Genomic DNA, 26,285 nt, shown 5'->3' with positions numbered 1-26,285 from the left:
CTCCTACTCGCTGCAAAAAACTGTGAAACATTCACAAAATCAAGTGTTAACTCGGATTTAAATGCACATAAATCACTGGAGCAAAGCAGAGGGGTTATATCTAAGTGGATTAAATGACTCAAAATCTGCAAAGGTGTAATTAAATGTAACAAATAATGTAAAAGTGTATCATATTTTGGAAAATTAAACGACTTTGGATCAAACTTTGAAATTGCCTTAATCTTTTAAACAACTGAGAAGTTGAATCACCTCAATTTCTGCAAGGGAAGAACACATTTATACTCGAGTGCATTATGTATTAAGTATGTTATCGTCTTTGACAGACAGCATGTTGAAGCCGCTCAGGCCGCTATTTTATTTTTCTTCTTTGAAAGCAATGGTGTAGTCAAAACATCCGATAGTGTGGGTTTTCCAGGAAATGCATGTAGTCGCTGGACCTCTGCTTCTCGTAAATACTAGCAAATACTAGTTGTTATGATTCAAATGATATTGATTTGAAAACAGATAAGATAATAATTATTTATTTCTTAGCCTGTGGCAAGTATTCAGTGAAGTGAATGATGCTCATGAGAGTGTTACATCGATGTTTTTAGTTCTAATATTCCAACGGATGGCCAACCTGTGTTTTTGATGAAAACATGCATGAGGAGTGAACTATGTTTATTTTTTGAGTGTTATAAAAGAGATGTTCGAAATGCTTTTTGCATAGTTCATTTTGCATATTTTATGGAATGAAGTTTATTTTGTGGTTTAAATTACGAGAGAGTAATTCAGAGTTAAGAGTCAGAAATTTTTGCACGTTAAAAAATAAATACGACCCCACGTTGAGTCAATCACGTTTGCACACTGCCTCCGCAACTTTCGTCCGTCAAAAAAAATTCAGATCAGGTTCGATTTTCTGCGTTTTGGCATCCGTAGCATGCATTTTCATAGGAAAGGATGGGGAATACGAAAAAAATGAAAAATGCATGCAAAAATTCCGGACTCAGTGTGCAATGACCTTTAGTTAAAAATGTTACATTCTCATCTGTTGCAAATTGGATGACTTTTAAAAAATCAAGTTCATTTCTTTTTGTTTTACCAGAAAAGGAGTGGTCTTGATGCACACATTTGTTTTTATTGTCTCTTATAACAAAAATCTTTTGCTTTAAACCCATGAAAATGCTGTAAATAACCAAAAAACTGTTTTTTTTTAAACTAAATCAACAGATTTGTAGGCTTCACCTGTGCTATTTGCTGACCATGCTTGTATTTCGACAGGTGGACAACGACACCATCTGGAACGAGATGCACACGTCCACAGCGTCCCGCATGGCGGCTGGGAGCGTGACGGAGCTGGCCTTCAGAGTGGGTAAAGGAGAGCTCAAGGTCTGTACAAAACAAAATCCAAAACTTACTCTTTTATGGACTGTTGGTTTTAATAGGTCAACATTCTGCTTCTTAGATAAAATAAGTACAGAATAACTGACAATGAAACATTGTGCTATTAATGCATTCATTTTCATTCATTCCGTGGTCCACATGTACATACACTCATGTAGCAGCAGCTTGTCTGTGGCACTACCAGCAAAGGAACATTCTTTGCACCTTGTTTACCCCTAAAAAGTTCATAGTAGTGTCTTAAGGGTATATATTACTTCTCTAAGGTACTAATATGCACCTTTTAGGGGTAAGATATGGTACAGAGCTGTCCTTTTAAAGGGACTGCCCACAGTGCCCAGTACTTTTCAGTTGTGCGGCAACTTTCTTACACCATTGGTTAAGTATCTTACTAAGAAACAGCCCAATCTGACGTTACTAGAGCTGAAACAAGCACTGAACTCTGTCATAGCTGTGCACAGCGTTAATAAAGCTACTTTGAAACTACAAAATACTCATAATTTAGAATAGAACTTTTTAACAAAAATAGTCAGCTACAAAATTACCATCAATATTAAAGAAAAAGAATGCATTGCAATGTGAAAAATGTCAGTAGCCTAAATATTTCAGTGTAAGGGTCAAAATGAATCACTGAATCATTTATGTGACCAGTGAAAGCATTCAAACAAACTGATTCGCTAAAATGATTCCGACTTCAGTAAGTATGAGGACAGAGTGTCTTTATTTCCTCAGCTTGCTCTGCTGTAAAGCTGCATGAGAAATGCAGAGTGATTAAAAACAGCGATTTAGCGTTTTGTCACGCTACAATGCAACTTGTTGGAAAAAGTAGCTTGTTGCTATTTTGATTCACTATTTCAATAAAACTTTCATGCTACTGAAAAATGCATTTAGGGGCATCATCTGCTACGCACCAACACTGGCTGTGCAGTTATAGAAATTTCAATATTATGCATGTTCACGTTGCATTGAAATGACCATAATTACAAGATGACAACTCTGAGATAATTACTTCCTTAGACAGAGAACTTAAGCTCCAGAGTGAAATGCTTTGCATTCATTTACCTCTCACAATGCACTGAAAAAAGAAACCACAGCAACTACCGCTGGCTATAGTAAAACAGCACATCAAACAGAACTATGCGTAGCATTTTGGCATTTTGATAAAATATTACATGAAATGAGTCTTCTATAACTATTTATTGTAGTTCTGACATGACACAAATGGATCTTCAGTCAAAACTCTTGGACCGTGTGTCAACCAATCAGAATCAAGTACTCATTTCCTTCAGAGGGTCTTTGTAATTACCGTTGCGTCAAATAAAAATTAACCAAGTAGCAAACCGACCAGATCAAGCTGATTAAGACGTGGAAAACTGTAACGACCATAAAAGAATAGTTCAATCACTCGAGTCCCCTGCTGGTAATTAAACTTAATGAAGGTTATAGGGGATGTTTCAGGGAAACGGCGTTATTGCTATAACTGAAAGCGGAGGCCTGCTTGTTGAAGCAGTTTGGTGAAAGCATGGTTTCTGTGTGAGAGGCGACTGGTAAATGCGGAGTTAATGACATGTTGGTTTCAATGTTTCAGAACGGCTTTGCTGTGGTTAGGCCACCAGGACATCACGCAGACCCGTCAAACCCCATGTAAGTCTGCCTATTACATACACAAATGCCTCTGTACATCATTTTTTCGAGTTTAAGGATGTGCGTCTAGTGGTGGTTGCAGGTTCGAATCTGGCCTGCGTCATGTTTCTATCGTTTCTTTATCTCTCTTGCTGCGTGACTTTCTGTCTGCTTTACTATAAAGTTCTTCAGATAAAAGAAATGCATAAAAGAAATGCAAATTAAAATAAAATAAGTAAAATTAATTTAATTAAATAAATTATTATTAATAATAAATATAGGCACTAGGTAGTTGGTAATATAGTTATAGAGTTATTTTTATGATCATTGAGATTAATATTAGTTTAGAATGGGGAACACTTATTCACTATTAACTATGACTTTCCTCTCAATAAATTCATAATTAGCTGCTTATTAATAGTTAGTAAGGTAGTTGTTAAGTTTAGGTATTGGGTAGAAATAGGTCATGCAGAATAAGGCATTAATATAAGTACTACTAATAAATGACTAATATTCTAGTAATATGCATGCTAATAACAACTAGTTAACAGACCCTACAATAAAGTGTTACCAAAAGTTTTTTTATTTTTTTAAATTGGTATTTCTCACTATTAACTAGTTGCTTATTAGCATGCCTGTTATTAACATATTGTCTGTTTATTAATTAATACTTATAAAGCACATATTCTGCATGACCTTATTCTATCCTTAGTCCTACCCAAACTTGCCAACCACCTTACTAATTATTAATAAGCAGCAAATTAGGATTTTATTGAAGCAAAATCATAGTTAATAATTTGTTAATAGCGAGAATTTGACCTTAAAATAAAGTGTAACTATTTTATTGTATTTCACATTTATTGTTCATAAAGAAAAATGTAATGGTTTTAGTTTTAGTTAAGTAGAATAATCCTGTATAGAGTATGTTGTGCATGTGAGTTTGGCTCTGTTTATTGTGGTCATGAAGTGAAATTCTTCTTCCTGTACATGTGTGTTGATGGCATGTTTTGGTGTGTGTATTCGAGCGGTGTGTTTGTGTGACGTGGGTGTTGTGTTTGCACATGTGCACTCTGTCAGCGTGTGTGTGCAGCGTCAGCATGCCTGTCTGTGTGTGTGTGGATATTTATGGCTTGATAATGAAGGTTTGGAGGGAGCGGGAGGAAAGTCGCTGATTTATTTCAGCAGTTATTAGCCTGCTGAGTTCGCTCTTTCCATATTTCTCAGCGTTTCACCTCGCTCCCTTACTTCCCAGTGCATATCTAATCATCTGCTGGAAGTTTCCACATGTTTATTATTTGTGTATATGGACAGTATTTAAATGCTTTTAGATCAGCTCAAGAAGTTATAGTTCAAAATACTAACAGCAGATCCGCTGAGTTCAGTTGCATGAGAATATTTGTTTGCTTACTACATAGTTTTGTTGTTCCGTTTCCAAATCCTCTGGCATTTAATGTGGTTGGATGCCTTACTTTATCTCTTTCTCTCTCTCAGGGGTTTTTGTTTCTTCAACTCAGTGGCGATTGCTGCTAAGCAGCTCCAGCAGAAGCTCAGCGCCAGTAAAATCCTCATCGTTGATTGGGTGAGAGCTCTAAACTCAGCCAATTTTAGTTCTAGAGATGCAAATTCTTGCAGATACCAATAAGCACTTAATTAGTTTCATGTTGTGACCAATAACTGATGTGATGGCTGATAATGGAAACCCATACTATTATGTCTGTTCAATTTACACTATCCCTATTATGCAAATTAATACAATAAAACCGCTATCAAGAGTTTATTAGCAAATGCAGCACAACAGTGTGACATACAGTATGACAATAGAGAACAATTTATTTCAATTAAATATCAAATAGTGGTAGATTAGATCAGCAAAAAAATGACTAATATTCTCTTATAACAAATATATCGCCAGTACACTATGTATGTATCGTTGGCCATCAACGCTAAATGATTACTGCAAAAACGCTTCAATTATTCTGGGATATTTGAGTAAAGCCTGTTTCAACATATTGTTCTAATGAATCAATTGAACTGATTTGAATCTGAGTTACTAAACCGTATTGGTTAACAAGCTGAATTGATTGAGCTTATCAGTCACTGAATCAAATCACTTCCAGATTTTGGTCTTTTTTGTCCTTATAGACCAAAAACAAAGGTGATGCTAATGTTAACTGAACAACATCCATTAAAAGCTAACACATGTTAAACATCTTAATGTAAATGATTATGTAAACTGATTATGTTTCATCAATCATTCAGGATGTTCATCATGGCAACGGCACCCAGGAAATCTTCTACAATGACCCCAGCGTCCTCTACATCTCTCTCCATCGCTATGATAATGGAAACTTCTTCCCCGGGAGTGGTGGACCGGCGGAGGTTAGTACGCAGAGAAACATACAAGCAAATACAACACTCCTTGGTTTGTTTATTGCTGTGAAACACTATAAGCCCACAAAAAACTCTTCGACTCAAGGGTTTCAATATGTCACACTTGCGCAACTGTGTTCCAAACTAGAACTGGTTGCATCATGGCCTTTAGCACAAAAGGATCACAGTAAGAGGAGGGTTTTCAGTGTTTAACAGCAGTGCCGTGTTTGATTTGTCCCAGGTGGGTTCTGGTGCCGGTGAGGGTTTCAACGTTAATGTGGCGTGGACCGGTGGTCTGGAACCTCCCATGGGCGATGCGGAGTACCTGGCTGCCTTCAGGTATTAGTTACACTTGGTTCATTTGCTGATTTAAACTAACTGAGGGGAACAATTCAACAGGGACAGTACTGAGTGCAAACCAGGGGTGTCCAATTCTGCTCCTGGAGGGGCAACGTCCTGCAGAGTTTAGCTCCTACACACTTGTCTGGAACTTTTTAGTCATCCTGAAGACCTTGATTAGCTGGTTCAGGTGTGTTTTATTAGAGTTGGAGCTAAACTCTACAGGACAGTGACTCTCCAGGAGCAGGACTGGACATCCCTGATATATGGATCCATTTTCACAAATGCTTTTGGTTTCATAATAAGTGGATAAATTGGAAGATACCGTGATTATTTAATGAAATGAATTTGCTGACTGAAGGGTTTGGGTAAGGTCTAGTAATAATATACAAATCTGTAATGCACCTGAATTCCGGCAACCAAAAATATTCAGCCAAGCAGCAAAAAATGCATTTTTGGTTTTGCTCGAAATAGTTTTTGGAGGGCCGAAACCATTTAACAAAATTGTGGCATTTAATGAGCATGCTTTGATTGTGTCCGTGTCTGTTGTATGCACAAAACATGGATACGCTAAAAGAAGTAAACGTGAGCAGTGTGGACACTCTTCACAATGACCAAAATTGATGCTAGAAATATGCAAAAAAAAATTCAGCTGAAATATTGCTTATTGCCGAAGAGTTATTTCAACAGTAGCCAGTTACATAAACATAGCCATCGTGTTAAGAAGTAGTCGAGCAAACTAGCAGTTAGTCAAATTAGATCAATCTACTTTGTTATATAACTGATGTAAAAAAAACATTATGACAAGTCTTAAAGAAAACAATTAGAGGACTTAATGCCCGTTCACACCAAGGGGGCGTTAATAATAGCATTATAGTTTGCTCTGAATCATTCTAAAATTGTTGTAAATGTAAAAGAATAGCCAAGACCACACTACAACTATAATGGTACAGAAGAAAAATTATCTTTGGAATCACTTTCAGAGGATTTATTTTTTTTTTTTCAGTTGATGAATGATAAAAACATTGACAGCCAATCAGAATCCATCCTGCTTTAAACAGCTCAAGCATTTAAAGCGGCAGATGACAAAACTGCAACGCATGCTTAAAATAAACAGAACGTTAATTGTGCCTTGGTCTGGACACTAATTTTAATTATATTATTATTCTTGGGATGAACAGGGCTATAAAAGGGATAGTTCACCCAAAAAGTGTGTTATCATTTACCCGCATGTCGCTCCAAACCTGTATGAGTTTCTTATGTTGAACACAAAAGAATGTATTTTGAACAACACTGGTAATCAAACAGTTGATGGTCCCCATTGACCATAGTATTTTCTTCCCTACTATGAAAGTCAATGGGACCAACAACTGTTTGGTTCATTTTTGGGTGAACTATAACTTTAAAGGGATAGTTCACCTTCAGTTGCTAGTCCCCATTGACTTGCAAAGTGCCCCCCCCCCCCCCCCCCCCCCCAATGGGGACCAGCAAATGAAGGTGAACCATCCCTTTTAACTTTAACTAGTCTAAGTAGTTCATGCAACCAGTTTGATTTATCACCTGAGGAAATAATGCCTTGAGCAGCATACCAAGATTAATTACCCAATTACTCAAATTTTATTACCCAAACTTTAATTTCATCTTCAGTTTCGGTTTTTGGCTAAATGCAAATTTTAATTTTGGTTTCAGTGTTTCTAATAAAAAAATCTGCATATCTGTTATGGTCATGTTAGTTTCCACACCTCATTTCGCAAACACAATAATTTAGCATGAATCCTTATGGTCTGTGGTCAGCAAGCAACAACAACTGAAAACGCTGTCTTGGGAGTAAGCTGGTGTTAAGTGTTGTGTCAAGGACACAATGGTGTTGGCAAACCCAGCAACTCTTCTGTTCAAAGATCTTCCGCGGTCCAGATGTTGAACCACAACCCCACCACAATGCACTTTATATGTCTTGTAAAGTCCTTACATAGCCTGATTATCATCAGGTCAGATTTCAGGAAGAAGCATTTGACCTTCCATCATGTTTCGCCAAAGAACCTGGTCTTCTTCATATGGGCGTCCTTCATTATTGCATTGGTTTCTCTCCTGCATTCTTGTGCACTAGTATTTGCACTGAGAGCTTTGGGATTTTGTCAGGAATTGGACGCCCGATCATATTGTGATCACTCTTTTAAGTTGGACTTCCCCCTCTGCCGTCTGCCAATCTGCACCAGTCAAGGTGTCTATTGTAGTCTGAAACGCTTGCAGGGCTTCAAATGATTCCCAGCTTTTTCATTGTGTTGGGATCAAACTCAAGCTTGGCCACTTCCACATGCCACTTAATTGCCGCCGGTGGGTGGTTTGATTAAACGTTTTTAGCATTTTTTGAAGGAAGCCTGCTTCGGGATTTTGGTTTTGGTCCAGGGAGGCATTGCTAACCACACGCTAACCAGGATCCCTGTGTGAAAGTGGGTGGGCGTCTAAAAGGACCTTTAAGATCTTTCAGGACTGAACGTTTTGGGAATGTTCTGCCTCTAACCAGCCTGTCGCTCTTTGACTTCCTGTGTCTTGTACACGTTTTCTCGTCCTTTTATTGGTCTTTAATGAATGCTGCGCTCTCTCTCTTTCCCTCCACCCAAACTAAAATTGTTCCTCTCTACACAGGGGAGCGTGGGTAGTTTTATTGGTCTAGAGGGGAGGCGGAGTTGGTTACAACGGTGAGGGTAGGCGGAGAGGGGGGGAGTAGTGGAGGATCCTGGGTAATTAAGGCAAATGGCTCCCAGATGGCAGGCTGTCAGTGACGTGAGGAGAACGACAAGCTCCAAATGGGAACCAGATGCAGCGGCGGTCGCTTTGAACTCGCCGGTGATGCGCTCAAGAGGCGAAATCGCTGGCAGGGCCGGCGTCCTCCGAGCACAAGAAAGGGAGAGACGAGGAAAAAGAGGAAGGAGAAGAGAGCGAGAGACGGTTATTAACAGAACCTTATTCAAATACTTTAGTCACTGGGATTGTCGCGCTGTGCTTCGGCCAGCTTAATTTTTGTAGAATTTGTCAAATATGAGATGAAAGCCACTAGACTTCTTCTTTTGAGTCTTTTGGCCAAGTTTTTCACATTTTTGGAAAGGCTTTAATCAGAACTGATGTTAAACTGACAAAACAATCTAATATAAAATATAATAAATATTTGTGTCATAATAAATATTTGTCATGCCCCAGAAGACCCCTTAAAAGAATAGTTCATGGAAAAATTGGTAACACTTTAGTATTATGAATTTACTGTTAACCAGTTGCTTATTAGCATGCCTATTATTAACATATTGGCTGTTTATTAGTACTTATAAAGTACATATTCTGCATGACCATATTCTACATCCCCAATCCTACTCAATACCTGGACTTTCCAACTACCTTACTAACTATTAATAAGGAAATTAGGGGTTTATTGAGACAAAAGTCATAGTTAATGGTTTGTTAATAGTGAGAATTGGACCTTAAAATAAAATGTGACCAAAAATGTTTTATGTTTTAGGGAATGTAGTTTGTTTGTTTTTTCATGTAATTTCAATGAATTTTCAAGCTTCATAAAAGACCCAAAAGCACCATAAAGTATCATAAATGCAGTCCATGTGACTCACGCACTATATTCTGAGTCTTCTGAAGCCAGAAATGGACTAAAATTGAATGTGTTATTAACCGACAATCTTGACATCTGCCCCGGCTTTGGTTGGCGAGATCAAGAGAGAAGCAAGAACGAATCATTCTTGTGAGTTGGATTGTTTTGATGAATCGGATGATTCACATTCATAGCAACAACGAGTTCAACTCCCTAGTGATGCAGTGGTTAACGCGTGAAGATTATGTAAGGAATAATTGACGACGGGCCGTTGAATTATTACCTATTACTCCGCTTCGCGTCGTGGCCGCATCACCACCTCTGGTGTGCATTATTTTTCTAATAATTCAACGGACCAAAGTCTATTATTCCGCTTATACTACGGTTGCCACACCTCAAGATATTGATCAGATTATATATTTCAAGGCATTCGTCCGGTTTTTCTACTTAAATCGCTATTGTGAGTAGGATTATTTCTTCCGCATCTCTTCCAACGCCTCCCTGGCTAATTCCAAAACGTCATTTTAAACTGTAACGGAGGCTTGAGCCATTGATAGCAGACTAATGCAGTTAATAACTAAGTTATGAGAGGAGAGAGAGAGAGATGCCTCTGTGAGTCTGTGCGTCTCTCAAAAGTGTTCGGCAGCAATGTCTCTAACGTTAGTTATAGTGAAACTTGAAGTTAACTTTCTTCACGAACAGCGCTGTTGTTGTTACCTCGCTTGTGAGACGTCATGTACTTTTTCAGTTAAAATGTTTTTATGTACTTATTAAAATCGTCAGAATAGTGCTAACAACATTGTCTGTTAACGTGTGTGCAAACTGTGAGGGAGAGAGAGCGGGAGAGTGCTTTCTGTACATAATAAAACGTAATTTTGTTGTTTGTATCCTTATGTTTACTATATATTTGTTTGGCCAGTGTCATTGTGGGTTTTGGTTCTTTTGCTGTTTTAGGCTGTAAGGACCTTTTGAAATAACGCAAATCATTTGGCGAAGTGATAGGGACATGTAATGCGGTGCCTGGAACTACGTTCGCCGTGCGTTTCCCTGAAAATAATTGCACACCTTAGAACGTTCGTCAGCCAATCAGATTCAAGCATTCAACAGCCCCGTAGTATAACTATAAATAATAATCTAAATTACAGATAAACGCCAACAAACTAGTCTGTGTTACCCCTGTCGGCGTCTATTGGCGTTGGTTGGAGTTTTTCACCTGACTGAACATGCTTAATCGGCGTTTGTTGGGTCGTGGAATGTCTGAGCAGTGCAAAATTATTTTCCAACAAACTACAACAAACTCTGAAGTGGCCACTAACCGTTTCCATGACGGCGCGCGTATTTCACTTATTTCACCCACTGGCTCTTTCGCTTTATTCGCCGTCATTTTAGGCAAAGAATGACATGCAAAGACATTAATAAAAGTTACATTTTGATTGTGGTTATAGGATTATCAGTTTCGTCCCCAATCAGACTTAGGCCTACACCATCTACACCAGACGCGAGCTAGCGATATTATAAAATAATTATAAGACACCAAGTTTTGTAACTTCATGTCCTTTTAGAGAAGGTTCCAATCTGAGGCAGCAGCATATTTAAAAGAGGTTTTACCAAGCTCAGTTCTGACCAAGGGCACACAGAGATTATAATTTGATTGAGAACATAATGAATGATTTCCAAACATGCAACTCTTTCATACAATTCACAGTGATGGGTTAAAAATTTACAATCAGTTATAAATCTCAGAGCACTGTGGTAAAAAGCATCCAAGGAAGAAAGAAGAGGGGGCATGCTGGTAAACCACATCCCCATAATCGAGAATCGGTAGAAATGTAGCAGACACAATTTTTTTCTTCACCTTAAATGGGAAACATGACTTATTTCGGAAGTAAAACCCTAACTACTTCTTTATTTTTTTACTCAGATACTTAATATGTGAACCAAAACGTAATTTGTTATCAATGATAATACCCAGATATTTGTACTCTGACACTGAGGTAACTTGGCTCCCCTGAGAAGTCTGAAGGACAATATAATTCTCTAAAGAAGTTCTAGAATTTGAAAATAGCATACATTTCGTTTTTTCAACATTTAAAACCAACTTCAATGCACAAAACTTGTTTTGGATAATATCAAAAACAGACTGTAATGCAGTCACTGATTGCTGCTTAGAGGGAGCTGAACAGTATACAATAGTATCATCTGCGTAGAAATGGAACCTTGCTTTATCATTATTAAAATCAAGGCAATTTATATATATACTGAATAATAATGGTCCCAACACAGATCCTTGTGGAACTCCCTTGACAACCTCCAAAATATCTGACTGAACACCTTCCACCTGGACACAGTGAACCATAAAATAACATATTCTGATAATCCTAGCCATCTAAGCCCATCTAATAATATGTTGTGATCCACAGTATTGAAGGCCTTGATAAGTCAATAAAAAGACATGCACAATGTTGTTTATTATGTTAAGGACTCCATGATATCATTTAAAACTTTTAAGGTGGCTGTATTAGCACTTTACAGAAACCAGACTGATTACTAGACAAGATGTTATAATCATTTAAATACTGTGTCAACTGTTTACTAACTAGATTTTTCAAAAGTTTTGAAAGAATACAGAGCTTCGATATAGGTAATTATCCATTGAAGAAAGATCACCCCCTTTTGACAGAGGAACAACAAATGCTGATTTCCAAATCTTAGGAAGTGTATTAGTTATTAATGAGAGATTAAAAAGATATGTCAACGGAGGAGAAATAAAATCAGCCACTAGTTTTAAAAACAGAGGGGCAATATGATTGTTACGTGTCTGTTTCTGTTTAGTTCCCTTTTGCCCTTATTTGGTTCTTCCTGTTCTTGTTTCCTGTTATTAGTTAATCATCGTTTAGTCTTTTCACCTGTGTTCCAATTAATTATCTCGTTTGTTCTGGTTCCTTTTAAAGTCCTCAGTTTCCCTATAGTCTTTGTCCTGTCATGAAGTGTAACCTTTGTTTGAGAACGTGTGTCTTATTAAAATAACTTTTGTTTATGCCTGGCGTCCTGGATTCCTTTATACGATGGAAACGTTACAATGATCAGGACCTGGCGATTTATTCACGTTTAATTCTTTTAAAGCATCAGAGAGAGTAATTTGTTGGAAAACAAACTCTCTTGTCCATAAATTACGTTCAGCTTCAAGAAATTCTAAATAAGAAATCACATCATTACTTATTGGAAATAAAGATCCTGATGCAATAAAGTGACTGTTAAAACTATTAAGCATTTGCTTTTTATCTGTAATTTTAGTAGAGTCTGTCAATATACAAGGGGGAAGCTCTGTAAATGTTTTTTTACCGTTTATGAATTTAATATTCTTCCACAACTTGATTGAAATACTCCATAATATAATAGCACACAGTCACGCACAAACAAGATGGCTTGATCCGGGCGGCTTGACTGGTAGTTATATGTATGCGATGTAACAAAAACAGTCAGATGTGAATCCAAATCCCGATCAAGCAGAACTTAGTGGGCTTACAACTCCAGGACTCAGGCCCAAATGGCAGCACACAATCACGCACAGCTGAGATGACTTGACACACACCCGTCTGCAGGTGCAACATGCTGAATCCCCGTAGAGCACGAGCTGGCCGCAGCTCACTAATTAAACACGGCGTCGACAGCTGGATCGTTTCAAATAAAGAAGATTATTTTCTTTTTTATTCTTTAAATTCGACATCGCATTTTATGGTGTCAATAGTCCACTTAAAACACAAAAATCTAAATAAACAAGACAGATACTAACACTAGCAAACTAACGAGCTGCCATCTTGGATTTTGCCACACATCTCAGTGAGATAATAATCTATTAATTATAATCAGTGACGCTGTGTACACTGGATGCGGTGCGATGCGACACGGGTCTCTGTGACTCAAAGTTTGTTGAGGCAGTGTGAACATGACAGTTATTTTTAATAAAATTCTAAATCCAACAGCCAACTTGTTTGTTGGGGTTTGTCTGTGTGGTGTGAATTGGCCTAAGAGCAGCTATCACAAATATAACATTAACCAAATGTTTTTTATGCATTGTTCTGATGTTTAGGACGGTGGTGATGCCCATTGCTCAGGAGTTTTCCCCAGATGTTGTGTTGGTCTCTTCAGGGTTTGACGCTGCAGAAGGACACCCTGCTCCTTTGGGAGGATACACAGTCACTGCTAAATGTAGGATATTTCTTGAAATATTTTCTATAAATTCTTATAAACGGCTTCAAATTGAAATGAATTTATATACATTTGTAAACAGTCTCAGAAAATGTACTGTGATGGTATTGTTGTCATTGGTCTCTCCACAGGTTTCGGCTTTTTGACTCGGCAGTTGATGACGTTAGCAGGAGGACGCGTGGTTCTAGCATTAGAGGGAGGTCACGACCTTACAGCCATATGTGATGCTTCTGAGGCCTGTGTCAGTGCTCTGCTGGGACTAGAGGTCAGATTTCATGCATAAGCAAACACCATCACAAGAATTCATTTATACCTTTATAATCCTGTTATACCATTGCTGGTAACAAATAATCAGCACTCTTGTTATGTAAGGGTGTTAACATGACGTTTCTGGTAAAGTGTCGTATGACGTGCTCTTTGTTTTTAAGGAGAAACAAAAAAAACCTTTTTCATCTCGTTTTCTCTTAGGAGCCTCTTCCTGAGTCGACTCTCCTGCAGACGGCCAATGCCAACGGAGTGCTTTCACTCCAGAGAGTGCTACAAATACAGAGTGAGTGTCTCTTGCTCCTCTCGTCCCAGTCTGCCTCTAATTATCCTGAAATTCAATGGCTTCCTGGTAGCACACATTTGTTTAATGCTTTTATAATTAATTATAATCACGATCGTCGTTGTTTCACCACATGGTTCCTGCTCTGCCAAAATATTCCTATAAAAACAACGGTATGGGATGCACTACGTGGCGTACACTACTTCTCTCATTCTTTCTGTGTGCTACTGACATTGTCTGCCTGCATCTATTTACAGTTTTCAACATTGTTGTTGAGACTCGTAATTCACATTTTAAAACCTGTAACCTGAACACAAAAAGAAATGCAGAATGTCCAAGCTGCTTTTTTCTGACCACAAAAGTGTACATTGATTCATACAGTTGAGGTCCAATAAGCGCATGTTTTATTTTTATTATTTTAAATGTCGTCTATATGAGGTCATACAATATCTGACCAAAAAGTCACCATTATCTTTCCCCTCTGCTATAGTTCTCCAACATCATGGAAACCTCATTGGCTCTTGCACATCAAGCAAGCACATTTGAGCTTCTGTTTACCATATTTGATGTGCTCTATGTGTGTGCTTTGAACAATTATGTGAATAAAAGCCTAAATTAAATCTGTTAATTTTATAAAGTGATCTGAAAGTGTATCTCCAGAAGACTTGGATTAAATCGCTTGGTTCATATGGATTACTTTTACAATGCCTTTATGATCTTTGTAACATTTCAGAGGTCTGGTTACGTGGATTTCAATGGAAGGACAGAAATCTCTCAGGTTTCATTAAAATTAATTTTAATTAATTTGTTTTCAAACATCTTATAGGTTTAGAACGACATGAATATGAGAAAATAATGACAGAATTGTCATTTTTGAGAGTACTATCCATTTAAATTTCAGTCTTTCCTTCAGGTTGTATGCAGTATTTTGCAATTGCTTTTTTATATTTTCATTGCATGGAAATGAGCAGCTTTGACATTCTGCAAAATATCTATTTTTGTTATTCACTTTAGATAGAAAGTCATACAAGTTTGGAATGACTTGAAGAATGGCAAATTATGTCACAATTTAGTCCTGTCTGTTAATTCTGAAATTTCTGCCTCAGGTCAGTATTGGTCGTCTCTGAAGCCGTTGATGGGCACAGTGGGGATGTCGTTTATGGGTGCCCAGAGGAAAGACTGTGAGGAAACGGATACAGTGAATGCGATGGCGTCCCTCTCCGTGGGGGTCTTGACCAACAAAAGGTGAGATCTGATGAAGAAATTGTGCTAAATGGAATTAATAATATCCACTACTCTATAATGCTCAATCCTGTTCAATTTTGTACACAATTTGTTCTGTAAATTTCAGTGTGACCAAGGCTATTATTGTTAACTAAAACTATTAAAACATTTGTATTAAAGGGGAAGCCCATTTTCAACAAATCGATAAGATTCTTTAGGGTCTTAATGAAAAGTCTATAACATACTGTGGTTAAAATAACACACAGACAAGAATCTGAGAATGGCTTGATTTGAGAAAGGGGTTATAATTTAATGGGATTTATAAAAAAAAAAAAAAAAAACACTAGGTGGATTTTATCATTATAGGGTGGTTGTGTACATACACTGTCAAGACGCATATCAGTTCAAACAACATGTAAAAGTGAATTTTGCATCCGATGACACCTTTAAGTAAAGCTGAAATATAAATATTAGTTGGAAAATTAGATAAAAAAAAAATTGAAATAGTGCCTTGGCAACTTGACTGAAATTAAAAATGAGAACTGGAAATAAAAACTAAAACTGAAATAAAAATAAACTTTAATAGTAATATTAAAAATAAATAAATGACTAATACATAATTCAAAATATTAATAAAACTATGATAGCATACAAATAATACTAAAATATGAGTATATGACAGCTGCATTCTACAACCGAATTTACTCAGTTTAGTTCAGGTAAAGCCAAATTTTCTACAGGATTTTGTTTTTGCAGAAAGGGGCTAATCTGTAATCCAATTTATGCTGATGTTTTCACAGGTGCTTGTTTCTCTTCTAATCTATGCTGGGCTTCAGAGTTTTATTGCATTCTTGAGCGTAAAAACCTAATGCTGGTTGTTCGATGCTAAACAAAAACCTCATTTTTTTACAGCCTTGCTGATGAACCCATGGAGCACGACGAAGACTCCCTTTAAACCAGGTCTTTATGCGTCTGAAAACTGTCCAGTACCAAATGGCGCTCCACACCATGTGAATGAGCCGTGCCTCAAGACCAGCAGTGCATCAGGGGGTGTGGCATCCTCATAATGGCCCCTCCCCCAAGACAGCACCTCAACACTGACCACCAGTGCAGCGCGGCTAAGCTAACAACCCGCAGCTACAGTTCTGCCGGGACTCTGGGATCCACGTCATCTTCTCCATTCACGTACCACACAAACAAACACACTAGGACGCATGAGTGTGTTTTTAACATTCACTAAAAGAATGCGCTGAAGGACTCCAGTCGTTCAAATATTCACCTCCAGTGCCTCAAAAGAGACTATTTACTTAGCTGGAGATGCAAAAGCAGATTTGTAGGAACGGTTGAGGATTATTTAACTTTTTTTAAAGGCAGCCCACTTTACGACCCCTGACAAGAGGACTGTGCTCAGAGAAAATGAGGGGTTTCCTTGCACCTGGCAACCACAAAGTGGCTTCACTCTATGATGTCATTACTATTAACCAATTTAACCACTAAAGAAGAAGAAAAAAAGAAAACGATCTTGACAACTGCGGGTTTTATAATTTTTTTTTTTTTGCACTGTGCATTCCATAATGTGAACCGTGAAATTTTCCAAACCTCTGAAGAAAGATCTAATTCTCTATCTAGTTTTACGCTTAACGTTCTTTTTTTTTTTTTAAGTGAAACAAAAACAGTTGCATTCTTGTCCAGTTCAGTTACATCTTACCTGCATTCCCAGCATGAAGGCTGTAAACTTGAATACTTCGAGATACTTATATGTATCTGATTTAATGCCTCATGTTTTTAAAGGCCAGAGGGACAAACCAGCTATGAGCAAGTTTATTGCACACACCCATCCAAAAAAACACACATATACGCCCATATTACTGTGCACACGTCGCATCCTTATGACCACTGTACTGTTAATATCGTGGACACAGGAAGTACTTAAGCTTTCCCTAGACTAACTGTAAAGCAAATTAGCTCAGTCTCTTTTTAGACCAAATTAATTTGAATATGATGTTTATATGTGTGTGCGTGTGTATCTATCAATCTTATCTTTTGTCTGTTCTGTTCTCACAATCAAACCTCGATTGACCACAAGCAAAAGCGCAAAACGACATTTGAATGGTCTCACAGCCACTTTAATGGCAGTGTGTAAAATTATTTTATAACACAATTGTCTGTAGTTTTCACTGATCTTTGTTGTTTTGGACGAGGGAAATGACCAGCCTGTTAACCTGTGGAGAAGACACGTCTCAAGTTGGTGCGCAGCTAATGATTTTCTTTCATTGCTGTGCACTTACTGGCGTTTTTTTTTTTTTTTTTTACGAGGGATGCATTGTTTTTGGATGGCGTTCGGTTTTCCACAGCCTGCACATAGATGTGTAATTCACACCAGTTGTGTGGATGAAGTTTATAGTGATATTAAATATGTCTCTCAGCTGCTGGGATTCACATTTACGCCATCATCAATGAACCAAAATTAATATCACACCAAAACGGACAAACCTCTTTAAATACTCTGCCACTTATCAGCATGTTCTGTTTCAAAAACCGTATAATTTCTAAACAAAAATCTGTCTAGTTGCGTAATCCTGATGGGCCAAACCGCAAAAAATACTGCCCTGGAAATATTGCTGTACCACATGCTGTATCAGTATCTCAACGTTAATGCCATCTGGATGGTCACCGGTTGGGACGTTACATTTGACTAGTAGCACAGTTCATGGTGCTTGTTTGACTTTTTCGTTGTGCTTTTGGCTTAATGAACGCCCCGACGGCTCGCTTTCGAGTTTTGTATCGATATTCATTGACCAAATCTAATCTTTTTTGAGTTTGTGTTACTCTGCACAACCCGTTACCTCTGCATTCACAACCAAATTCACATGTTAACATGCTTTCCTGCGTTCAAGAAACAATCGTGACCTGGCAAATTGCTGTTATTACGAACATGTGGAACAAAAATAGAGGCATTCCTTGTGCGATTTTTCTGTAATGCTGCAGATACAAGTGCCCAACACCTGCCCAACCAATAAGTCTTTAATTCATCCCTTTCTTGCCTTTTACCAAACCACTGTGGATAGTTCTACTTTTGTATGATTCCATGTAAATAGCACCATGCATTTATCGATGTTTTGTGAGGTTTCATGAAGACCCTGGGTAGGCTTTGCCCATCAGACCCCCGTGAAGACTGTTGTAAAATAGAGCAGATGCAGACGTTCACTCATTAATGAAGTCATAGCTAATCGCTCAGAACTAGCGGCGGTCTTGCTGCGTATTTATAGTACTTCAAACAGTGCACTTGCATTTCACCATCAACAAAACATGCCTGTTCATCTTCAGACAAATTGAAAGCGACTTGGTAAGCGACGATTCGACAGCACTTAGCGACAGTTTCACCGGCTGTTGGGACTGTGACTACAAACAGATCTTGACATTCCGTTGCAGTTTGGACACTGATATGCGTCTTACATACAGTTCTGTTTTAGTGGTGTATTTTTACAATAGCTTTGTGCATTTGTACTGTTTTGATATACCTCTCAAAGCGCTTGTATTCTCTCGTCTCTCCGAACCCTTTATGAAGTAAAATGGAGAGCGTGTGCTGTCGTCATCGCTCGTGTAAAAGCATACCAGCGCCGTCTTAATTCGTCTTAAGTCATTTATTCCTTGTATGGACAATGTAAATAGTTTCCTACGACCAAAAGACTTCACCTACGTGCCTTGAAGTACTTTACCCGTCGACCCCACTAACTGGATCTGTTTAACAAAGCATAACAGAAATTATGTTTTCGAATCTTCATGTACTTAACGATTCCCTTGTTTATTTCCCATTTCTTTTATTTCTCTGTGTATAGAAAAGAATGTCTATTTTGTACTGTTTCTATCTTCCTAATTAAAAAGAAAAGCATTTTTTGTTTGCCTGAATTTCATTCGGCTGTCATTTTTATGTGTACGCTCTATTCTACTGCTTATATTGTCTGAACATCAAATACCAGCGAGCCGAAAGAAATAAATCAAATCCATTCGCACACATCCATTTGTTTTCTATTAATTGAGAAATATTCACTCAGATCTACAGCATGCTCTTTTTATTTTAGCATAGCAATGCTGTTAGAAAGATAACTATAGTCCCTGCTGGAAATGAATACAATGCCAGCATTTTCCACCAAAACAGCTGCTGCTGCTGATGTTATAACTTGTAAGACTTGGGAAAAGCCACTAAATTCTTCAAAATAAAAAAGCTTACTCTAAAATCATCTCATACTGTTTAAAGATGCCATATTTTGAGTTTAACGTTATGGAGCCATGGTACATTTTCAAAGGTGTTTCGTGCATCTATTGAAGCATCTGAGAATGAAACAGTATTAATTAATTAATTAAATATTGCACATGCACACAAAGAAAGAAATCTGAAATACTTGATTAATGACTGGCCTGAAGCCACAAGATTGCACATACTGGTCAGTGGTTCATCTGGTCACTGGTTTCTTCTATTTATATTCTAACTGGTTTATTCTAAAACATTTAGGCTTCTGCTTTAGTTTGGGCCACTTTGGCCATGTGTTTTGCACTTTGCTTGAAACATACATCTTGTAATTGCTTTACCTAATTACACGTACTAAACAGCAGAATGTGGCACTCTTGTGGTGAGGCGGTCTGTCTTATTTCTTGCCAACCAGACATATATTTATTGAAGCTTCAAACTAAAAAGGATAATGCCAAGTTTATGTGCAAACCAAGTTCAGCTGACATTTTATTCTAATTAACTAAGTAGCGGTGTCTGGATTCTAAAGAATTTGTATGAGCAGAACAAGAACACCTTGATCTATCACTTAAATCTTTTAGATTAATTTCTGTTTTTTTTTTCTTTTTCTAATTTGTTAAATTATCTATTTTTCTTTCAATGTTTTTATAGCACTAAAAGGCATAAACAAAGTAGTACCTCTCATAACTATAACTTAAAGTGATACTTCACCCAAAAATGAAAATTATGTTACTCACCCTCATGTCGTTCCAAACACGCAAGACCTTCGTTCATCTTCGGAACACAAATTAAGATATTTTGATGAAATCCGAGAGCTTTCTGACCCTGCATTGACAGCAACACAACTACCACGTTCAAAGCCCAGAAAGGTAGTAAAGACATCATTAAAATAGCCCATGTGACATCAGTGGCTTAACCTCATTTCCAAGAAGTTACGAAAATACTTTTTGTTTCGCAAAGAATAATAAATAAAGACTTTATTCAAATAATGATTTTTTGTCTTCCGGGTCAGTCTCCGCCGAGAGAATCATGATGCATGCGTGTGGTGCTGCTGAACCTGGATACACTGCGTAAAACAAAAAAACTAAAAAAGTCTTCGTAAGCATGTCGACAGAGAAGTATGACTTACTTATTCGAACCAGAATATACAGACGATGAACTCTCATGAACGTTGAAGACTGACATGGAAGAGAAGAACATTTTTAAAGTCGTTACTTTTGTTTTCTTTGCACACAAAAAGTATTCTTGTAGCTTCATAAAATTAAAGTTGAACCACTGATGTCACATGGACTATTTTATCGATGTCTTTACTACCTTTCTGGGCCTTGAACGTGGTAGTTGCATTGCTGTCTATGCAGGGTCAGAAAGCCTTCGGACTTCATTGATAAAATATCTAAATTTTTGTTCTGAAGATGAACAAAGGTCTTACCACAACAACATGAGGGTGAGTAATTATTGACAGAATTTTTGGGTCAATTAACCCTTTAATGCATTTGCTAATCACCAAGTCATTTTGCAGAATTAATCTTACAGCTTTAATTTTTTTTTAACGTAACAAACTTTACATTTAGACGAATATGGTATATACCATGACACAATTGTTACACTGTCACAGAAGCAATAATGTTGGCTAATATACAGCATAAATGACAAGCGCAACAACTCTGAAATGATCAGATCTGTATATCTGGGAATATAGTGAGTCTACGTAGCATTTTTCCATCAGGTTAGCTATAAGTGTAGAGTCCTTATGACAGTCAATGTCTGCCTCTGCGTGTCCATACATAAAGTCAATGAACGCTGATCTCAAATCAGCACTTTGCCAATCAATCAGAGTCATTTCCAGAGTTTGAATCAGAGTCGTGTGGAATAGTCTGAACAATCTTAGTTCCTTTAGATGGTGGAGGGTCATTTTTTTTGCATTTTGTTGTATTGCTCCATTAGAAGAAGGGAAATATTGTTGGCTTGTAGTTGAAGCATGATGTCCTCTGGGATAGTGGGATACTGTTAAGACAGACAGAAGGGGAAGTACATGTCAGAAACTTGCTTTATAATCAAAATGACGTAGTAACACATTTATATGGACAGTATATATTCATTTCTATATGCATGGGTTGTTCACATATAGCTTTTGTGATCAAAAAATAATTTAAAGACTACATGGAATATTTTATACCATTTGAAAATGGACTTGTGAAGGTGTAAAGGTTTGGAATAAAGACAACCATATTGGATGAAACATTGAGGAGAGGAAGTATTTGATGTTTGGATCTGGATTAGTTCATAAACAGCTTTATTTAAATTGGTCAATCAGTTTTCTGGAATCTGCATGTCATCTCAGCCTAAAGCGAAAGAATCCTTCCCATGAGCACCGGCAAACACGTTGACTCATCTCGCATAAACGAAGGACATTGCTAAAGTAATACAGTATGTGGTTAATATGACTTGTCCAAGGAAACCACACCCCAAAATAAATCTTAATCAAAATAAATCCGTAGTTACTCTGTTTCCATGAACAGCACACATTTTTTCACAAATGAGCCAATCAAGATTGGATGACAAAAAAAAAAACAATACCTGAAAATGCTATTTTAATTGATTAGGATTATGACAACTGCCAGAAGTGGTTAATAAAAGTGGAACAAAGTTGAACTTCAATGGTCTTTGAAGATATTTTTAGTTATTTGTGATTTTGGCTGTTTAGGCTAAACGCATTGTTATAGGTTTATTTTCAAAGATTTTATTTTTTTTAAGTGTGTACTATTTATTGCTAACATTGCTCCATTTAAATGCAGAATGTAAGAAACTGCTCCACAGAAAAACAGAAAACTCTGCATACATGCCATTTCTATTGGTGCCAGGCTAAGTTCCGCACATCCCTGGCCTGGTCTTTTATTAAGTATTTAAGTTTATTTGATTACAATGACAGCTAGAGACTCTAACAGAACATTTTCTCCCAAACTCAGTGCAGAGATGTGAAAAATGTGTACAGATTTAGTCTGGACGTGGGCTCAACTAACTGTTGCCGAATATCTTTGTTTCAGTTGCGTTTACAGGGGAATTTCACCATCCTAAAACTGCACAATGCCAGCTCAATATTTCCAAAATCTCGAAGTGCCCAAAAATCAATACCATCGATAAGTCACGAAAATCTTCCTCTTCATATATGCTAACATCAAACTGAATTAGTGTGTGTATTTTTGTGTGTTGTATGGCGTGTATCTCTTACACACACACACACCTCTGTAACACCCCACAACTGTTTCCAATCATTAGGTTCCTGCATGTCTAGGCCCGGTCGCCTCTGATTGCACGACACTGGATACGAGATCCCGTGAAGGGCAGAGGGAGGGCGATTTACACCCGTGGGCTAAAGGAGAGTCCTCTCCACCTTTCCCTGCTTCCTGTTCACTCACTTTTCTTTTCCTTTAATGATTTTTCTTTGTTCCCGGTTATCTTTAACAGCAACACATGGCCCCTGGTTCTCAGACCGAGATCATGGTGGAAAATGTAAAATAAGTAAATATTTATTTTAAATTCGTATTAATTACATAGTTATTACCTATGTACTAACATATAAATAGTTATATATATATAGAAAAATTTATATTCATGACCAACACAAAATTATGCAGACAATAACTTTATATACGTCTGTTTTACTGTTTTCTTTTCTTTTTTTTAAGTTACTTATGTGCCGTATATTTAAATGTACTTATGGTTAAGGCAATACTATGAAATCCAAAGAAGAGGCTACAATAGTAGGCCTGCGTATGATAACCTTAACAGCGGAATATCCCAAGCTGGAGTCCTATTTAGGTAAACTTGACAAGTAAATGTTTACAATAAACATAGATCACATGACATGAATACATTTGTCAATGGGAATAAGAATAATATCTGTTCTTCTGCTAAGGTGTGTATAAGTGGAAACTCCAGAATCTTCGAATTAAAGAGGAGTTTCACATACATGCTCAAGTTCTCTCAAAATGGCTATGATTCTTGAGACAGCATGTATTTTTTAATGCATTTAATTTTCATGCCATTAACCTGGGGTTGGAATCGTTTTTTGTTTGTTTTTTTTTAAACCAATTGACATATGTTTGTTACATAAGTTACAGATTTCTATTACTGAATACCTATTCCTATTTGGACAAATCTGAAATTGTTAGCATTTAGTCCATTATAAATTAGTACAACATTTAGATAAGATTATTTCTACAAAGAATTATTAAATGGACAATATCCAGCACATTATTTATTTTTGCCTTTTTTTGTAACTTTCTGTTGTACAATAAATAAATATACAAACAGTTTGCTTCTAATGCCTGCAGACCTTTAACCAGCTTTTGAGTCTGTCATACAGTCAAGATAAAAAATTAGCACAATACTTGGAAAATTTAAAACAAACTTTTAATTTATATATGTGCATTTTTTTTAATTCTATTGAATTTGCTGTGTAAATGTGATTCTGAAACAGGTTAACTGTTCATTAGACCAATGACATCAGTTCAGCGGGTGAGAGCTACTCCAGCTGGTTAAAGGTCCAGCCACAAAAACAGGTTCTGTTCCAGTGCTGCCCAAGCCACAATAAGGGCCAGAAGGCAGTAACAACAAACCCCTGAAAAAAACCTTTAGGTGTTAATACCCTTACAGATTATTATATTATTAAAAGTAATATCTTAACTTGATGTTTGTTGTAACTGGCCACAGAGCTTCCATGATTAGCGCTATTTCAAACAGCATACAGTACAGCCTCTGTCTGTATGAATTTCCTAAGAGAATGCACTCAGCATTTTCTGTGGAATTAATTCAACAACTGTTTTGAGTGCATGTTTGATTATCCATAATTCCACATACACCATAAATGAAGAAAGGTAAATTCACTAAACACTGATCGTATGATGTAGCCTATGTAATAAAATAAATGCAACAAGTGAGCAAGTCATTATTTTCATATTTGTGATAGAGAAGCGTGAACTTGCAGATCAACAACTTGGACTAAACCAGATCCATGTGCTCATATCAGCTACCATATGCCATAACATTTCACTGACATACCTGTAGAGGGTTGCTCTGAGAAAAAAGTGAAAAGATCGTTGTTGGAAGGTCAGAGGTCAGCTTTAGGGAGGGTCAAGTCATGACAGCAGGAGTCAAATGGCTGTTGCTGGTGAATTTGAAGCCATAGCTAGTAGACAGACAGCGATAGATTTAATAATCAGAGTCACTTTCTCTGGGGCAGAATGCAGGTTCAGAGTTCAGAGGCTGGTTGGATCTGGAGGGTCGTATAGGGCTGTAGGATCAGGAACGGGTGAACGTCTAGTGAGTGGCAGACATGGACCAAGCGCCCTCCATCCTCCATACGGAGAAGGCGTAGCTCAGCCTTTCGTGGGCCAGGTAGTTACAACTGGCCAGCTTGGCATCCATTTCATCGCTCTGGAGAACCTGGTAGAGAAAGTCGATGTATCTTGAAGCCAGTTTGAGGATCTGAATCTTACTCAGTTTGTCTGAAGGCAACGTGGGGATGATCTTCCGCAGCGAGGCGAAAGCGTCGTTTAGGGACTGCGTGCGCTGCCGTTCCCGGACGTTAGCGATCACCCGTTGCGTGTGGAGGTCCTCGAACGGTTGCCCGGGCACAGGTGACACTGTGCTCACGGTGGGAACTAGGGAGGCCACAGAGGTCGATGAGGAAGAAGGAGAACCCCTCTTGGGCCGCTTGGGGCAGGAGGGAGTGACCGTAGACGGGCCCTCCAGTGACGTCTTGTCGTCCTGTGTTAGGGTTCCACCAGGCTCTTTCTTGGGACCTGTCAGCCGCTTTCGAGGACCCGTTGGTGGCGCAACAACGACGGGGCACTTGTTGGGGCGACGTTCTTGCTCCTCTTCACTGGGTAGGACCCCACCCTCGGGAAAGTCGCCACAAGACTGTTCCTCTCGCATGACGCTCGGTCGTCCTTGTCAATCCCGTGCTTCTATCCTATTTCGCTTCTTCGTTTGTGGCCCAGTTCTTTGCCTTGGACAACTTTAAAGGAAAGCAACACAAATCACAGCAAAAAGCGAGAAGGTGCTTTTTCTGAACTCAAGAAGGTGCCAGATTATGCAGCCATTCATCTGGGTTCGTAAAAATCTCAGTCTCCTCAGTACGTCATGTAGCTCTAGGTCAGTTCTTGAAACCTCAAACTCACTATCTGGTTGTCAGGTCTTTTATAAAGGCCAGTGCCTAAGTCTTCCAAAGCCCTTCCTACTTTGATCAGCGATTGGTTAAGAGGTGGATTGGTTGAGGGGTGGAGCCGCTCAAAGGAAACAGGAAGGCGATGCACGTCGCGATTGGAGGATAGAGACAGAGGGAAGGGGCCACGATCTAAGGTGGTGGCAAAGACTCTGCTGTAGAGTTTTCTTGAAATTGTCTGAAGCATATTGGTTCCAGATTTCTCCTGAAACAAGCCTTCGGTCCATACACACCCCCTCCACCACTCCAGCAACTTCCACCGCCTCTTTTTTTCCCCAGCACAGCCCAAGACAGACAATAGGAGGGAGCCAAGAAGCAGGCTTGCTGTTTTGCATGCTGTTTCATGCTGTCTCTCTGTTGGCTTTATGGCACAGAGAGGTATTCAAGGGTAAACTGAACTTTATTTCGAACATGCTGAGTGAAAACTAAACATCGCTGAGTGTCTATGTATGTCACGTGTCTATGAACAAGAGCATTTCTCAGACCTGTCCTTGCATTTAAAAGTGGGACAGTGAGTCGGTTT

At 38.1% G+C, this 26,285-nt stretch overlaps 2 protein-coding genes across 5 annotated transcripts in view; one reads left to right on the top strand and one right to left on the bottom strand.

The window, feature by feature from the left end:
- Window positions 1-19,196, top strand: part of LOC306860986 (histone deacetylase 7-like) — an 87,450-nt gene extending 68,254 nt beyond the window's left edge. For all 4 annotated transcript variants that reach the window (XM_079403027.1, XM_079403026.1, XM_079403029.1 and 1 more), the window contains exons 17-26: window positions 1,261-1,368; window positions 2,969-3,024; window positions 4,495-4,582; window positions 5,263-5,382; window positions 5,615-5,712; window positions 13,398-13,516; window positions 13,648-13,781; window positions 13,985-14,066; window positions 15,170-15,308; window positions 16,200-19,196. In XM_079403027.1, the coding sequence (XP_079259153.1) occupies window positions 1,261-1,368; window positions 2,969-3,024; window positions 4,495-4,582; window positions 5,263-5,382; window positions 5,615-5,712; window positions 13,398-13,516; window positions 13,648-13,781; window positions 13,985-14,066; window positions 15,170-15,308; window positions 16,200-16,242 (987 nt within the window). In that variant the 3' untranslated portion in view covers window positions 16,243-19,196. The remainder of the gene's footprint in view (window positions 1-1,260; window positions 1,369-2,968; window positions 3,025-4,494; window positions 4,583-5,262; window positions 5,383-5,614; window positions 5,713-13,397; window positions 13,517-13,647; window positions 13,782-13,984; window positions 14,067-15,169; window positions 15,309-16,199) is intronic.
- A 948-nt stretch (window positions 19,197-20,144) lies between these two features.
- On the bottom strand, window positions 20,145-25,710 carry LOC306861058 (uncharacterized protein). The gene is made up of 2 exons (XM_079403127.1): window positions 24,598-25,710; window positions 20,145-21,540 (listed from the first exon to the last, which is right to left on the bottom strand). Exon 1 carries the CDS (start codon window positions 25,471-25,473, stop codon window positions 24,856-24,858), a length of 618 nt encoding a protein of 205 aa, XP_079259253.1. The 5' UTR covers window positions 25,474-25,710; the 3' UTR covers window positions 20,145-21,540; window positions 24,598-24,855.
- Between the last annotated feature and the right edge of the window lie 575 nt (window positions 25,711-26,285).

The sequence above is a fragment of the Barbus barbus genome (genome assembly GCF_936440315.1).
Source record: "Barbus barbus genome assembly, chromosome: 41".
NCBI classification, from domain to species: domain Eukaryota; kingdom Metazoa; phylum Chordata; class Actinopteri; order Cypriniformes; family Cyprinidae; genus Barbus; species Barbus barbus.
Note: the sequence above shows the minus strand (reverse complement) of the source record. Positions and strands in the feature narration are given on the sequence as shown.